Here is a 16997-nt window from a genome sequence, read left to right as displayed (position 1 = left end):
CGAGAATGGAAGTTGTCAGGGAGGGTTTCCTGGAATAACTCACGTCTACGTTGAAATCTGAAGGACAAATAGGAATGAGCAGGGAAACAAAATTCTCTGCCCTTTAGAAACTTACTGTCTAAAGGGACAGGCAGATATCACAAGCAACCAACCCTAATACTGTGTGTTATAAGAGAGATGTGGTCAGTGTGGTCATTGAGCATAAACGAGGAAGGGGCTGATGCTTTTGACAATATAGAGAAAGCATCCCAGGGGAGGTTTAATAAAAAACAAAAAAATTGGACTGGGTGTTGAAACATGGTTAGGAATGTGCCAGGCAAAAGAAGGCCGCAAACAGAGTGATGGAGACCAGAGAGAATTGATTGGCATTGCAGGGAATTTTGTATGACTGAAGCATAGATAGAGCAGAAGTACTCAAGAGAAGAAGCTGAAATTAGAGGCCATATCTTAAAGGCCATAAATGCCATGCTAAGGAATTTGAAATATATTCTAAGCAGCAAAGGAAACCGTGCTGACCTTTCTTACCATGGACTTCCCTAGCCATACCACTATACCACTATAGAGAAGGAACACCATTAAGTGATTCAGTAAAGCACACTCACCTGAAACAAAAGACAAGTACATTGGAAAACATCAGAAAAGAGACTTTGGGATTTGGGAAAAAAGAAGAGGGAAATGAAGGCAGTGACAGAATAAGAGATCTTCTGCTACATAAATTTTAGGCTTTAATCCTCTATTTCTGAATCTATTTGGCAAGGTGGAGATTAAAGAACTGGTGGAGCTGAGTCAGAGTTTTCTAGATTCTAATGGTCTCTGGCATGGACTTATCAGAGGCATGCACTCCTGAGTATTGATGAAAATGTTTAAGAATTTCTCCTTGGATACACATATGGGATCTACCTTTTAGTGATACTGATCTTGAATAAATTAAAAGTTACTCAAAGCTTCTCTTTGAGCTAACATTCCAGATATTCCTTGGAGCTACAAGTCAACAACTTTAACAAAAAAAAAAAAGTATATATAAAATTTTGAAGCTGGGAGGTACATTCATTGGGGTTTATTACGCATTACTCTCTACTCTTATGTATTACAAAAAAATTCATAATAAAAATGTTTTTTTAAGTGTTTTGGTCCCCAAGAAACCCTGGTGGTAAAAGTTCAAAGAGGTTTTTATCCACATCAGCTAAATTTATTTTCTTTTCCTACAGTATTAAACATAATTATTTCAATGTTTCTTATACTTTAAAAGTGTGTCTTTTATTTATAGACAGTAGGCCAAGAATAAAGCAATGTAATGTATGGGATGTCACCAATAATAGCAAAACATTTGCGTGCGCATGCGCGTGCACACACACACAAAAGAGTATACCTGTGCAGGTCAGGGAGAACAATTTATAAAGCTGCCACTCTATACTAAATATAGAACAAACACAGATTCCCTTTTTTCTATTTAAGTGGCACTAATTTTCAGAAACAATATTTATTTTGTCCCTTAAATTCTTTAACAAGCTTTATAAAAGGTACCCAACATATCTTCCCATTCTTCAAAGGGCTGTTGAGCGGTGGTATGGAGAGCCAGTGTGTACAACTCCCATCTTAAAACTTATGGCAGAACTGATGCAAAACAGGTAAGCAAGGTGATAGAGGAGTGAAAACACAATCTGCTAATGGCAGAAGACTCCAAAGGTCAGACTCGCCTGTCTACTGTGGATATATTCAAGGCTTAGCAAGAGCCCAGGACCCAAAACTTAAGGTGATTGAAAAAAATATACTGAATTACAGAGATAAGGTTTAGGCCTTTTGAGAGAAAGAAGTATAGTATACTTAGATATGTATTTGGGAACTGGAAAAAAGTGAAAGGCTACACACCACCATTACTTAAAATATTCTATATTCAAATAGTTCACCATTTAATTACAATTCTGTAGAATTTTAAAGCAGGAAAGAACTTTAGAGATCTCTTGAGTTGAGATGCTTCATTTTATGGATAGGGAAACAGACCCAGAACAATTCATGGCTATGTGGTTGTTTGTCCCAGGAGCCCTAGTGATTGTGCCTGCTTTGACTTCTAATTGATGCTTCTTCCTCTATGCCAAGATTCACGTATTTGGATGGTTTATGCACTCAAATTTTTCATTTAAATAGCAGCTATAATACTTCTCAGGAATTGCCTAGCTGACCTAATAATTTTCATAGACCAGCAGAGATTTAGGTATTCTTCATGTGAATATTAACGAAAAGGTAGCTGAAAGAAAAAAAAACGCAATAAGCTAATTGGTTTTACCCCTTTAAAATATGTCATTGTGAATATGGCTTAGCACCAAATTACCTGTCACATAGCCATCCAGTTTCATCAATTCCTCTTTGTAAACTGTGTGTTAGAAGGGAGATGTACAGACAAGGAATGAGTATAGGCTGCAGCTCTAATTTCACCTCTGGTGCTGAGTTTTTCACAACAATACTTTTAAATTTTTACTTTAAAACGAGGGGAGAACCACCTAGCAAATAAAGAAATGTAAGTATCTTTCCTTTGAAAGTTGTTAATTTTTTAGAAACCATTCTCCTAGGTATGTTAAATATTAAAGGAAGGGTGACTATATGTTTTATGTTAGAAATGTAGTTTTTTATTAAATTCCAATTTTTTCCATGAAATAATTGATATTATGTATTACTGATAATGTTACTATTTAATATTAAAGGAAAAAATCATTGCACTGTATATTGTAAAGTATTTTATGTCTGTGGTAGACAGATAATTCATATTTAGCACAATTGTCCTGAGAACTACCTCATGAAAATCTGTTACCTCAGAAAATATATTATCTTTTCTATATTTCTCCAGAATTTAATGTGAATTATATGTGCATTTCTTTATTAGGATTTGTATGCCAACAATTGGATGTTCGTAATAGTATTTCTAATACATTATACACTTAATTCCAAACATTTTGAAAAAGCATGGAGAAGCAACAATTCATTCTATTCCACTGCAAATAGACTTTAGCATGTCTTTGCTTTTTGATGTTTCTTTACTATGACCTAGTTCCATATATTTTGCTAATCCTTTTTTTAAAATGCCATTATTTCTTGAAAGCACAGGCAACAAAGCATATCAGGCCAGTTAAACCAAGGTATATTTTAAAAACATACATTATGTCATAATGACATGTCATTCCTTTGTCTTGTTCATTCTGTTTTCCATCCCCTGTCAGGAACCAGGGAAATGGAATTGTTCTGAGAGCTTCTGAGATTTGTTTCTCTTTACTTGAGCTATATGCCGTGAAAACTGCAGTCTGTAATGTAATTTAATGTGTTTAAAATATGCTTAAACTATCAGATGATTCATTATGCATATGTACAATAGTAGAGGGATCTGAATTTCCTCTATCACTTTAGAATTTGTTTTTAAAATATATAATAGGCACTACAGGAAATTGCAAATAAATATGGAAGGAATATGTGTGTTCTCATTCATATAGATAACTATATCCAAGCATTTATATAAACATACATACATACACCTCATTTTTATTGTTTTTATTTTGTACCACCTACTTTGCATGCATTTTAGCTAAAAGATAAACAAAATCCTCCTGGTAAGGGATCCCTAAGGTTTGTCAGCCCTCTGAAATTAACTGCAAAATATTATTGTGTACATGCATTTTTATATGGAGAGTCTGTAGCCTCCATCAGTTTCTCAAGAGCAGTAGTAACCCAAGTAATTAAAAGCAATCTCTCTAGGTGACAATGGCTTAAAAGGGTGTTCTCGGATACACTTATTAGAATATCTTTTAAAGGGAAAACAGATTTTCCCATCTAAAGATAGGTATTGATGTGTTTTTATGTATTTTAAGTGCAATTGCCTTGCCTTCCAATTTATAATAAGTTGTTTCAGTTTTTTTAATAAGAACAATGTATGGCTATAATTTTTGACACAAGGCAGCATGGCCTACTAAAAGGAACTCTAGTTTTGGATCTAACAGACCTGTGTTTGAATCCTGGCTCCTCTACTTAGTAACTATGTGACCTTGGATGAGTACTGACTTCTCTAAGCCTTCATTTCCATGAAATGGAGAAGATAACACTTACCTCATAAGGTTATTGTGAGGAATAAATGTGATAATATATATAAGGTTCCTGGCAAATACCAAATAATCCATTAAATAGTGGTGACAGGTGGTGGTGGATGTAGTTGTTGTCACTTTGAAGTTATAGGTAAGAAAAAAATCAAATGAGTCATGTGTTGAGGGTTCTTTAAAATGATTTCTGTCATCATAATTAAATAGGAAAGATTCAAAGATGGAGGCAAACTGACTAAATTTGAAAGGTGGGATGTCAGGATGCATTTTGATGGGAGTTGTGTAAGACAAGGAATGAGCTCTTTGGATCAGCAAATAAATGAAAATGACTCCTTAATTTTCCTACGATCTTTATAGTGAGAAAATTAGCATATATTTTATCCTCACTAGTTTGACAGAATGGCACTTTTAAAATGGTATAACTGTACTGTTGCTAGTTCTAGTACGTGAAACTGTTCAATGTTTTAAACTTATATTTGGTTTTTTTATCTGCACAAGTGGTCTGATTTTTTGCTATATGTCTTAGATCCCAGCGTTTGAATTTTGATGTATCATCTCCGAATGGAATTCTTCTCTTCAGAGAAGCTAGTAAAATGATTTGTACTTATGGTGAGTACTTTTTCCATATTTGTCTCTGCAATATAACTTTTTCTCCTTGAAGGAAACAAAGATGTTATTTATTTTGTTCTTTTGAATTTTCATATCTGTTTGAATTTATGAAGTGGGTAATAGGAGCACAGAAATCCAGGTAGCTATCATAATGGCATCAGGAAAAGCAGGAGCATACCTTTGACTACAAATCATGCCTGACTGACTTGATGAATTTCTTTTGGTAAAAATTGCAGTGTCAGTAGGCAAAAGGAATATGCTTGGTAGAATATTGAAAAGTTAGAGCATATTCAAAATTTCTCATTTACATCAGGGCATTTGGTGTCTTGGGTCAAGGAATGCTTAGACCATTATGTCACCAAAACTGAATTTTGAAAAAATACCCTTGTAAAGAACAGTCAACTTTTTTTATTATAGGGATGTATTTATCACTGAACCCATAGAAGCAGAGCTCTACAGTAAAGATTGTCCTGTTCAATTATAGTGTAAACATTTTAGAACTTGGTTAGCATTTTGGGCCTTAGCTCTACCATAATCCCTAATACTTGCCAATTCTGACAACTGCATCAGTGAAATTCTCAACTCTCTGAGACCTTTCTCTTACCAGGGAATGGGAATAGGAGGCTAAGAATCCTCTGTAATCTAATTTGGCACACACTGACTGAATGACAACTATGAGCTGGACTCTGTGCAATGCACTTTTTCCTGAGAGATGTTTCTCTGTGTTCTCTTTTTCTTTATCCTCTTCTTTTTTGCCTGTCCTCACTTTCAGCAGCCAACTCTTAAGTATGTTTGGTCTCAGAAATTGCTTGTGATTCTCAATTATCTTTTTTTTTTTTTTACTTTTATAAAGGGGGTTTATTTGGTTACAAAATTACAGTCTTTAGGCCATAAAAGTGTCCATGCTAAGGCGTTACCAATAGGGTGCCTTCACTGAAGGATGACTAATGGCATCTGGAAAACCTGTTATTTGGAAAGACACGTGACTGGCATCTGCTGATCCTGGGTTGTGTTCCAGCTCCTCTCTCAGCTCTTGTGCATTCTTGGTTCTTTCTCCTAGGATGTTTCCTGGGTCAAGTATCTTTTTGAATGCCTAGAAACTGCTTTTACAAAATTTTGTAAGACCTCTATTTTAACTCTGTGTGTGTGTGTGTGTATGTGTGTGTGTGTGTATAGGAACAGCCATAAAAATCCTAGTACTTTGCTAAAAAGAAGAAAAGTAGATGTTTATAATTGTTTTTACTCCAGTTGAAAACAACATTCTGGGGCTCATGTTTGTATGCACTGTAGACCTCTGTTAAAAGATGCTTAGTTTTAATTGTACATTTGATTTGTAGAGTTTGAGATTGTAGGTATATGGAGACTACAGAAAGTACCTATTTAAAACAGTAAACTTATACACTGTTTTATTTTCCTCTGTACCAGCAAGTACATTGCCACAACTTTTGTATCTGTTTGAAATAGACACATTACGATGATATAAAGTAGAATCAACAAAACCAAAAGTTGGTTCTTTGAAAAGATCAATAAAATTGACAATGATATTAAGTAGAAATACTTAGCCTCCTAAAGACACAAATGAGCCCCTTTTTAAATATTCTAAATATGGTTTGCCTCACTTTTAGTGTATATCTAATTCCTTTTATGTCTTATCATGCTAAGATATGTGTCTGGACCTTTTTACGAAAACAGCATGTTATTTTAGGAAAAGCAAAAGTTTTGGAGATTAAAAGATCTGAGTTTGAATCCTAGTATGAACCCTTACCACTCCATGACCCTTGGCTGAGACACTGCATTTCTTTCTGCCTAGTTTTCTCATGTATAAAATTAAGAATAATAAATACCTACTGACCTACCTGCCTAGTTAGAAATAGAGGGGCCTGGCGTAAGATATGACATGGAAGAGATACTTACTGATGTACCTTTCCTTGATCCAAAGTCTTTTTCTTGCATTCACCAAACCAGCCTTCCTCAGATGGGTGTGCACTGACCTACATCACTTTTTTGTTCAGGGATGCCTGTCCTGCTTCCTCCTGCCTGTGACCAGTGCTGAGTTTCTATTTCCTCACTTTTTGAAAGAAAACAATAATTCCCATCATGAAACAACACATATATAATAATCTCTTAGTAACAGATAAGGATTTAGCTATGCAAATGTTAGGTCCCTAATTGCCAATCACAAGTCTATCTTTCCTGCCCCTTTTCCTGAATCTAGCTTCTTTTACTAGAAGTCGTTTTACCTTTGGGGCTTACTCACTATACAGTGGAACTGATAGGAGCAGTAACCTCTTTCTCTTCCAGTATCACTGGATCTCTTGGACAGAATGTATTCCCAGCAAATAACACTGAAAGAAATCTCGTAGAACAATGCCATCCAGTCCCGTATTGGGTTGTCTGACATAGACAAAGGCATTGCGGCAAATTTAAGAAAAATAACTACGTGAGGATTACATTGGAGAAGAAAGAAGAGAAGACAGAGGGAGAGGGGAGGGAGGGAAGGAAGAGGAGAAGAGAGGAAGAGCAGGAAAAAGAAAACACTTTCAAAACATTCTTGGGAAGAAAAGCCAGTGGAGTTTTCTGGTACTGAAGAAAGACCAAGAGTTATGAGTAAGGCTCTCCTCCTAAAATTGGAAGAATAATAATAGTAGTTTTCATTTTTTAAATCAGCTCTTATCTTTCTGCTTCTATACCAGGCCATTTAACATTCGTTAGCCCAGTGAATCATCTCAAGAGCCCTGCAATGTCGGTATTATCCGGTTGCTTAGGCTTTCTGTGTGTCTGCTTTCTGTTAACAGAGAAAATAACACCTATCTTATAAGGTAGGGGGAGGGGATTCTATTAGATAATATATGTGAAGCCCCTGGCCAGTTAGTTGCAGTGATTACCATTATGAAGAAATTGAAGCTCAAAAAGGTTGAGACTTGCTAAATACTACATAGTTAGCAAGTAGTTGAATTGGAATTTCATTCAATGTCTGTCTTCCCATCTTCCTTACTGCCTCTTGGAAATTGCTACAGGAAGATTGTACCTTGGATGTTTATGATGAAGCACTCTTCCTGAAAGTATAGTGATTTCTATCCCAAAACTTCAGAGAAATCAAGTTTCAGTGGGAAAAATACCCTTTAACTGTGTCACCAGTTATTTTTGACACTGCACTTTGCATAGAATAACAGAAAAATGTCTCTCAACCCACTGATTCCCATGCCAAGGTAATTTTGTCAATCTTTACCTTCTGTAATGTTTTATTACCCATGCTTTTGCCTCTGGAAATTCTCATATGCTTATTGGAGGGAGATCCTGTGGTGGTTGTCCAGGAGTCTGGAAGACAAGGGAAAGAATGACTAGGAGGACACAGAAGAGCCAGCATTATTTATTTCTTTGGTAAGCCAAATTGAAGGAGGGGGAAGCCTGTGGAGGAAAGAGGCCAGAACATTCTGTGATCCTGCTTGTCCCCATCCCACAAGATTTCTGCTCTGCTCACCTCTCATGGGCAGTATTTGGGTGGTCATTGATTTGGGTAGTGCACAGAGGGAAGGACTCATTTACAAATGTACCTGGTTTGCTATATGTTTTGTAGAATACCTCCACCTCACTGCTCTGTGAGACTGGCATAAAAATAATACTTTTGATATGCTGTTTTATTTGTCTACATTCTGTCATGATATACTTTGATGTAAGTTTTTAATTTTGCTTCAGCTCTCAGCTGCTCTCCCAGTTACAGCTCAGGGTCAGCAATGAGGTTAGCCACAGTAGCACAAAACAATTTCCTGTTTGTACAGCCCAGGTAACATTTGGATGAGGATTAAATTTTACCACATTTTCTACTAGCTCAAGCCTATTATTTCTAATGAGTTTTAAATTGCTTCAAGAACATGTATTTCAAAACTTAGTGCTATGATCCATTCAGCCTGAGCAACTTAATAAAAGAAATTTCTTTCCTAAATTTTTGGTTAAAATGTTGCATGCAGTGTAATAAATGTTATTACTTTGGAAACCTACTTCTCATTTTTAAGAACTGGATGTTTTTTATGCTCAATTTCCATTTGTCTAATCTTTTCTTTCCTGTGCCTCTGGGTGCTGGTATCTTTAGTGACATCTGTTGGTTGAAGAGTGCACAGAAGGGAGAAATAGTGATTGTTTTTATAAAGCTGGCCAAAATGGAAGAGCTTTTTCCATAGGTACTCAATGCGTGAAAATGTAAACTTTAAAAATGAATAGAACAGGCTATGATTATTCATTATACGTAAGAATTTACATCAGAGTTCTTTTAAGTAGTTAGTATATGCTCCAGGTACATTTTAGGTATAACTTAATAATATGAATAAATTGAATTTGTAAAGTGTTGTAAAAGACACTGTTACTTATTGTGACCTAGTTAAAAGAGCAGTGGTTTTCAAACTGTTGTTTTGTGGAGCCCAGACGACTATGAAAGTGCCATGGAGGTCCTCCAGGGGGTAGAGGAGAGGGGACCCGGCTGCCACTTTGACAAAAACCATCCAGCTATAGAGTTGTACTAGACTTGTTTGTAAAAGGGATCAAATGTTAAAATTTTTCTAAAAAACTTGAAAATTGCTGGCATGTACTGTTAGAAGCATTATAAGAATGAGAGATTATGATTGCAAACTTATGTTAAAATGGTTACAGGAAAATGGCTAAAGAATGCATTGTCTTAAATAACTGGTCAGTTAATAAAATGTCACCAAGAAATAACAGTTCTTAAAAACAGATTAGCTAAAAGACATGATATGGTCTTAGAGCTTATCAGAAACTTGGCTGGGGACATATGATAGCAAATTAATGCCATAAAGCTCCCAAAAGCCTTGTGAAGGCAGTAGAGTAATCAATACCTTGAGAATCCCAAAACCAGGATCAGATGGCTTACAAAGGCAAGGTCTTGAGGAATACATTCCATAAGAACACAGGAAGCTGTTGGTCACAGTCTCCTTATATCGCCACACATGTGGCACCTAATGAATGCAGGCCAAAAAAAAATACTAAATAAACCGATAAGTAAGTAAGTAAGTGAGGGTGATTTCTGAACAAGGGCTTAGAATTCAATGGATTCTTTCATCTGTGCAGCTGACATTTATTGAGCATTTACTATTTGTCTGGTACTGTGAGAGTTAAAAGGGATAGGAAGGTAAATAAGACACAAGCTCCTACTGATTCTCCCCTTAAGGAACTTGAGTTCAGTAGGGGATTACAACAAGTAAACTAAGAATTATAATGTGTTACGCTTACTGTTATGCTAGAGAAGTATAAAGAGTGTTATGGAAGCCCAGAAGAGGCTTCTCGCTCAAACTAAGGGGTCAGAGAAGGCAGTATTTCTTAAAGAAATAAGAGAAGGGCCCAAAAGTTTGAGAAGGACATTCCAAGCAGAGTATAGCTTATACACAAGCACATAAATATAAAACAACATCTTCATTAGGGAACTATCAGATTTCAAAATTGCTGGAGGAAGAGCAAATATTAGGGAGTTTTAGGGGATAAAGTTAGAGAGAAAGAAGGACCAATTATGAAGTGACTTCTTTGTCAAAGTAAGGAATTAGAACTTTATCCTTAAGAATATACTTTCCTTAAAGAAAATCCTGACCTGTTTTAAACAAAGTGGTATGATCATATTTGTGTTTTTGAAAAATCACTTTGATAGGGTTGTGGTAGGTTGGATCATCGAATGCAAACCTAGAAGAGAGGGGAGCCACAATTAGTCATTTAGATTAGCATACCAAGCTAGCAATAATTTGTCAACCCTCCCTCCCCTGTCAAAACATGATTCTCTCTTATATAATAATATAATATAAAATGTCTTTTATTACCTAAAGAAAAATATACCAATTCTTGGGAATTTGTAGAATAATGTTTACTCTTTTTACACCAAATACTTCTCCAAGAATACACATAGGATCCTTGACATATTCAAACAATAATTTTCTTTTTGTAGCTTTTCAGCCTGGGACCAGACTTGCCCCAACACAGTTTGTACATGAGATCACTCAAGAAGTGGTTATATCTGAGAGACTAGATAATCCAGAAGTAGGTTTTATTAACAGCTGTCAGCTAGTGATTGCACATTTAGTTAAAATTTCCTTCAACTAAAAAGAAAAAAATACAATTACAAAATAAACTTTCTAAGCTTTCAATATTGGGAATTCCTTCATTTTTCTCTGTTTTCTTTCAGCTGCTTGATATGGCTCAATGGAATAGCAAGAACCATAAAAATATTCATACCCTTTGTGAACCCACATTTCTGTTTTCTCCTAAGGAAATGAATAATCCAAAAATAGAGAGCAACTAACTACTTAAAGACCATTGTTGTAGCATTATTCATAATTGTGAAAAATTGAAAAACAATGTGCCTCAAAATAGTAAAATGCTTGAGGATATATTAGCTCAGTGGAATAATTGGGAGCCATTAACAATTATATTTTAAGATTACCAAGCTTATGGGAAATGCTTATATATAATGCTATTTAAACACAGAATTCAAAATTGTATCTATGCTGTAGGTAATATAAAACTTTTATATGCATGGTAGTATTTTAAAGAAACCACGGAAAAATTGAAATCATTTGATATATTAAGACTGTAAGTTAATATCTTTAAATATTTTGATCTCCACTAATTGCTTATAAAATAACCTATGTAGAATCTGTTATTCAAAAAAGGCAAAGAAGTATCCTTAAATTTGTAATTAAATTATTGGACAGCATTACTTTGAAAGTTCTGAAGCCAAATTACTTGTTTATCAATGCTGAAATTCTGTCTCCTTTATCACTGACTCATGCTGTCAAGTTAGGGAAGGTTTGTAACCCCAGCAGGAGGGAATCACCCTAGGCATATAACTCGGGTCCGTTTGTACTACCACATCCTTTTCTATCATATTTTTCCATAACAATCATTTTCCTTGTCATCATTTTTCTGCCAAGATAGAAATTTCTTTATTTTTGTTTTTTTCAAATTATAAAATAACAGAACACCCTTATGAGGAAAACTATCTAGTGATATCAACTGTCAAAAGTAGAAAGTGAAAATCCCCCATTCTTCCATTACCCAAAGATAACCATTGTTAACAGTTAGTGTGTACCCTTCCATACTTTTTTATGTATGTATATACATATATTTTTCCAAAAGTGGCATCATAATAGTCTTCCTATTCTGTGATTTGATTTTTTAACTTATATCATGGCCTTCTGTCCTTGCTAATGTATGTATAAACCTACCTCATATTTTTAAATAGCTGTAAAATATTCTGTTTTATAGTTATACTTTAGTTCATTTATTTCTCTTTTGATGAACATTTAAGTTGTTACTAATATTTTACTATCATACACAGTGTTTCAGCAAAAAACCTTGTACATTAGACTTTCTGAACTTTATTCACTCATTTAACAAATGTATTTGAGAGCAGCTGGAGCTGTTCTACACTCTCTGGATACTTCAGTGAGCAAAACAGGAAAATAAATTATCTACTGTGTTAAAAGGTATAATTGCTATAGGGAAAACAAGCAAAAAAAAAAAAAAAGAAAGTAGGTCAAGCTGTAGGGCATCAGATGTACCAGGCAGATTGGGGAACATGTTCCAGTATTAAATAGAGTGGTCAAAGATAGACCTCATAAAGAAAATGACGTTGGAGCAAAGACTTGAAGAAGATGAAGGAGTTAGTCATTCAGGTATCTAGGGGAAGAGCATTCCCTACCAAAGGAGCAGCAAGTGTTAGGGTCCTGAGGCAGGAGTATATATGGCATGTCTGAAGGACATCAAAGAGTCCAGAATGGACAGAGTGAACAAAAGGAAGAATTACAACAAGCAATGTCATTTAAGGCCTGTAGACCATTATCAGGACTTGGACTTTAACTTTGAGTGAAAGAGAAGGCCATTAGAATGTTTTGAGCAGAGGAGTGGCGTGATCTGAATTAAGTTTTTAAAGGACAATTCTTGCTGCTGTGTTAGATTATAGAAGATTAAAGGTAAAAGCATGGAGATCAGGTAGGGGAATATTGCAATCATCCAGGCAAAATATGATGTTGGCTTTGATCAGTGATTGTAGTGGGTGTGATGAGAAGTGGTTGGATTCTGGATATATTTTGAAGGCAACACCAATCAAATTTCCTGAAGGATTGGATGTATAGTATGAAAGAGAGTAGTTGGGGGGGCAGAGGTTGGCATAAGTCAACTGGTAGGATAAAGTTGCCAAAAACTGAGTTAGGAAAGGATACAGATGGATGTAGGGGGCGGGGATCAAAATTCCATTTTGGTTATGTCAAGCTTGAAACATTGATTAGACATCCAAGTGAAGATGTTTAGCATGGAGTTGGATATACAAGTCTAGAGTTTGGAAGAGATGTCTTTAATACAGAAACAGATATGGGAGTCATTGACCTTTAAATGGTATTTAAAGCCATGAAACTAGATAAGATCATGAAGGGGGGTAACAATAAATAGAGAAGAAGACTTAGGATAGAACCCCCGGGATACTCAGTGTTAGGAAAAGAGAAGCAACCAGAAAAGGAGAGTGAGAAGGAGCAAAGAAAACCATGAGATTGTGGTGTTCTGGAAGACAAGAGAGAGTAGCTGATCAGCTGTGTCAAAAGCTGCCAGTGGGAGGAGGGGCAAGATGGAGGCATAGAGAAGCGTGGAATTTAGTCAGTCCCCTGGAACAACTAATAAACAACAAGGAACAAGTAGTAAATAATCTGAAATAACTGCTGGGGGACAACTGTGACTGTCCACACATCATACACCAACCTTGATTGGGAAGAATGCCTGAGATCACAGCACAGAATCTGTAAGTAAAAGCTGTGGAACCGTGCCGGGAGCACTCTCCCCTGAAGACAGGCTTTGCTGCAAAACCTCACTGTGGTAGAGAGCAGCATGGCACTCTCTGAGCAAGCAAATATAGCTCAGCTGAGTCCCAACTGGGGTTTTAATTAACAAGTATAGACTGCTGAATACAAGCTACAAACCCCCAACAAGCAGACAGAGACTTTTAGTGATGACTGACCTTAAAGAACCAGAAGACTCATCTGTACTAGGAGGGGGAGCCCAGAAGACCGGGTGTTACCTCTGGCTGACAAGTGAAACTGGAGGGCCGTGCACTGGCTCCAAAGGGGGGCTTTCTGTCCCTTTTTCTCTCTCTGAATCTCAGGGGCTCAGAAGAGAGAGCTGCAGCCATTTTCTGTTCTCAGTGCTCTGAACCAGATGGGTAGAGATAACAGAGTCAAAGAGACAATTCAAATACAGATGATAAATCCCTAGGGGGTGTATCTTCCCTAAGAGTAAGGAAGTGGGGCCCAGCTTTCCCTTCAGAACCAGACCCCAGAGGCTGGGGAAAAACAGCCAAAACAGAAACTGAAACCAAAACACATCTCCTTACACCAGTCGGGAGCAACAGGCTGACAGGTACCACCTGCTGGGCAGGTTAGGAAAGGCACAGTGACTGGAAACCTCACAGGAAAGTCTGTCGTTCTTCTAAGATACACCCTGAATATAACCCCATTCTGAGACCTGAACCTGTTCTGGCCTGGGAAAATCTGACTGGAGTAACCAAGGAAACCAGATGCCTAGTCACGGAAAATTACAATCCATACTAGAAAAAACGAAGATATGGCCCAGTCAGAGGAACAAATTTACACCGCAGTCAAGATGCAGTTGAAATATTGTTTCACTTTAATGAAACAATCTGTTAAAGATTTTCAAAAAGATGTGCTAAATCAAATCAAAAACCAAATCAGTGAGTTCAGGGAAGATATAACAAAAGAGACAAAGGCTATAAAGAAAACAGTGGGCGAACATAAGGTAGAAATATAAAGTTTGAAAAAACTGGAAGAATCTATGGAAATGAAAGGGACGACACAAGAGGTGAAAAACACAATGGAGACATACAACAGCAGATCTCAAGAGGCAGAAGATAACACACAGGAACTGGAGAACAAGACACCTGAAAGCCTACACACAAAAGAACAGATAGGGAGGCGGGGCAAGATGGCAGACTGGTGAGCTGTATGTTTTAGTTACTCCTCCAGGAAAGTAGGTAAAAAGCCAGGAACTGCGTGGACTGGACACCACAGAGCAATCTGTCTTTGGGCATACTTCATACAACACTCATGAAAACGTGGAACTGCTGAAATCAGCGAAATCTGTAAGTTTTTGCGGCCAGGGGACCCGCGCCCCTCCCTGCCAGGCTCAGTCCCGGGGGAGGAGGGGCTGTCAGCTCCGGGAAGGAGAAGGGAGAATTGCAGTGGCTGCTCTTATCGGAAACTCATTCTACTGATTCAAACTCCAACCATAGATAGACTGAGACCAGACACCAGAGACTCTGAGAGCAGCCAGCCCAGCAGAGAGGAGACAGGCATAGAAAAAAAACAACACGAAAAACTCCAAAATAAAAGCAGAGGATTTTTGGAGTTCTGGTGAACACAGAAAGGGGAAGGGCGGAGATCAGGCCTTGAGGCGCATATGCAAATCCCGAAGCAAGGCTGATCTCTCTGCCCTGTGCACCTTTCCTTAATGGCCCTGGTTGCTTTGTCTATTAGCATTTCAATAACCCATTAGATCTCTGAGGAGGGCCGTTTTTTTTTTTTTTTTTTTTTTTTAAATCCTTTTTGCTTTTTCTAAAACAATTACTCTAAGAAGCTCAATACAGAAAGCTTCAAAGAATTGAAATTTGGGCACGTCAAGTCAAGAGCAGAACTAAGAGAGCTCTGAGACAAAAGGCAATAATCCAGTGGCTGAGAAAATTCACTAAACAACACAACTTCCCAAGAAAAGGGGGGTGTCCGCTCACAGCCACCATCCTGGTGGACAGGAAACACTCCTGCCCATCGCCAGCCCCATAGCCCAGAGCTGCCCCAGACAACCCAGTGTGATGGAAGTGCTTCAAATAACAGGCACACACCACAAAACTGGGCGTGGACATTAGCCTTCCCTGCAACCTCAGCTGAATGTCCCAGAGCTGGGAAGGGGGAGCAGTGTGAATTAACAGAGCCCCATTCAGCCATCATTTGAGCAGACTCGGAGCCTCCCAACACAGCCCAGCAGCCCAGAACTGCCCTGGGGGGACGGCACTCACCTGTGACATAGCACAGTCATCCCTCAACAGAGGACTCAGGGTGCACAGCCTGGAAGAGGGGCCCACTTGCAAGTCTCAGGAGCCATACGCCAATACCAAAGACTTGTGGGTCAGTGGCAGAGACAAACTGTGGCAGGACTGAACTGAAGGATTAGACTATTGCAGTAGCTTTAAAACTCTAGGATCATCAGGGAGATTTGATTGTTAGGGCCACCCCCCCTCCCCGACTGCCCAGAAACACGCCCCACATACAGGGCAGGCAACACCAACTACACACGCAAGCTTGGTACACCAATTGGGCCCCACAAGACTCACTCCCCCACTCACAAAAAAGGCTAAGCAGGGGAGATCTGGCTTGTGGAGAACAGGTGGCTCGTGGACGCCACCTGCTGGTTAGTTAGAGAAAGTGTACTCCACGAAGCTGTAGATCTGATAAATTAGAGATAAGGACTTCAACTGGTCTACAAACCCTAAAAGAACCCTATCAAGTTCAGCAAATGCCACGAGGCCAAAAACAACAGAAAATTATAAAGCATATGAAAAAACCAGACGATATGGATAACCCAAGCCCAAGCACCCAAATCAAAAGACCAGAAGAGACACACCTAGAGCAGCTACTCAAAGAACTAAAGATGAACAATGAGACCATAGTACGGGATATGAAGGAAATCAAGAAGACCCTAGAAGAGCATAAAGAAGACATTGCAAGACTAATAAAAAAATGGATGATCTTATGGAAATTAAAGAAACTGTTGACCAAATTAAAAAGATTCTGGACACTCATAGTACAAGACTAGAGGAAGTTGAACAACGAATCAGTGACCTGGAAGATGACAGAATGGAAAATGAAAGCATAAAAGAAAGAATGGGGAAAAAAATTGAAAAACTCGAAATGGACCTCAGGGATATGATAGATAATATGAAACGTCCGAATATAAGACTCATTGGTGTCCCAGAAGGGGAAGAAAAGGGTAAAGGTCTAGGAAGAGTATTCAAAGAAATTGTTGGGGAAAACTTCCCAAATCTTCTAAACAACATAAATACACAAATCATAAATGCTCAGCGAACTCCAAATAGAATAAATCCAAAAAAACCCACTCCGAGACATATACTGATCACACTGTCAAACATAGAAGAGAAGGAGCAAGTTCTGAAAGCAGCAAGAGAAAAGCAATTCACCACATACAAAGGAAACAGCATAAGACTAAGTAGTGACTACTCAGCAGCCACCATGGAGGCGA

The 16997-nt window shown here is 37.7% G+C and overlaps 1 protein-coding gene across 2 annotated transcripts in view; it reads left to right on the top strand.

Annotated features, from left to right (window-relative positions):
• RANBP17 (RAN binding protein 17) overlaps nucleotides 1–16997 on the top strand; it is a 458652-nt gene that overhangs the window by 360943 nt on the left and 80712 nt on the right. For both annotated transcript variants that reach the window (XM_037799252.1, XM_037799251.1), the window contains 2 exons: nucleotides 1521–1628; nucleotides 4606–4688. In XM_037799252.1, the coding sequence (XP_037655180.1) occupies nucleotides 1521–1628; nucleotides 4606–4688 (191 nt within the window). The remainder of the gene's footprint in view (nucleotides 1–1520; nucleotides 1629–4605; nucleotides 4689–16997) is intronic.

The sequence above is a fragment of the Choloepus didactylus genome, chromosome 11, assembly GCF_015220235.1.
Source record: "Choloepus didactylus isolate mChoDid1 chromosome 11, mChoDid1.pri, whole genome shotgun sequence".
NCBI lineage: Eukaryota > Metazoa > Chordata > Mammalia > Pilosa > Megalonychidae > Choloepus > Choloepus didactylus.
The sequence above is the reverse complement of the archived record's forward strand: the minus strand, read 5'-3'. Positions and strand labels throughout refer to the sequence as shown.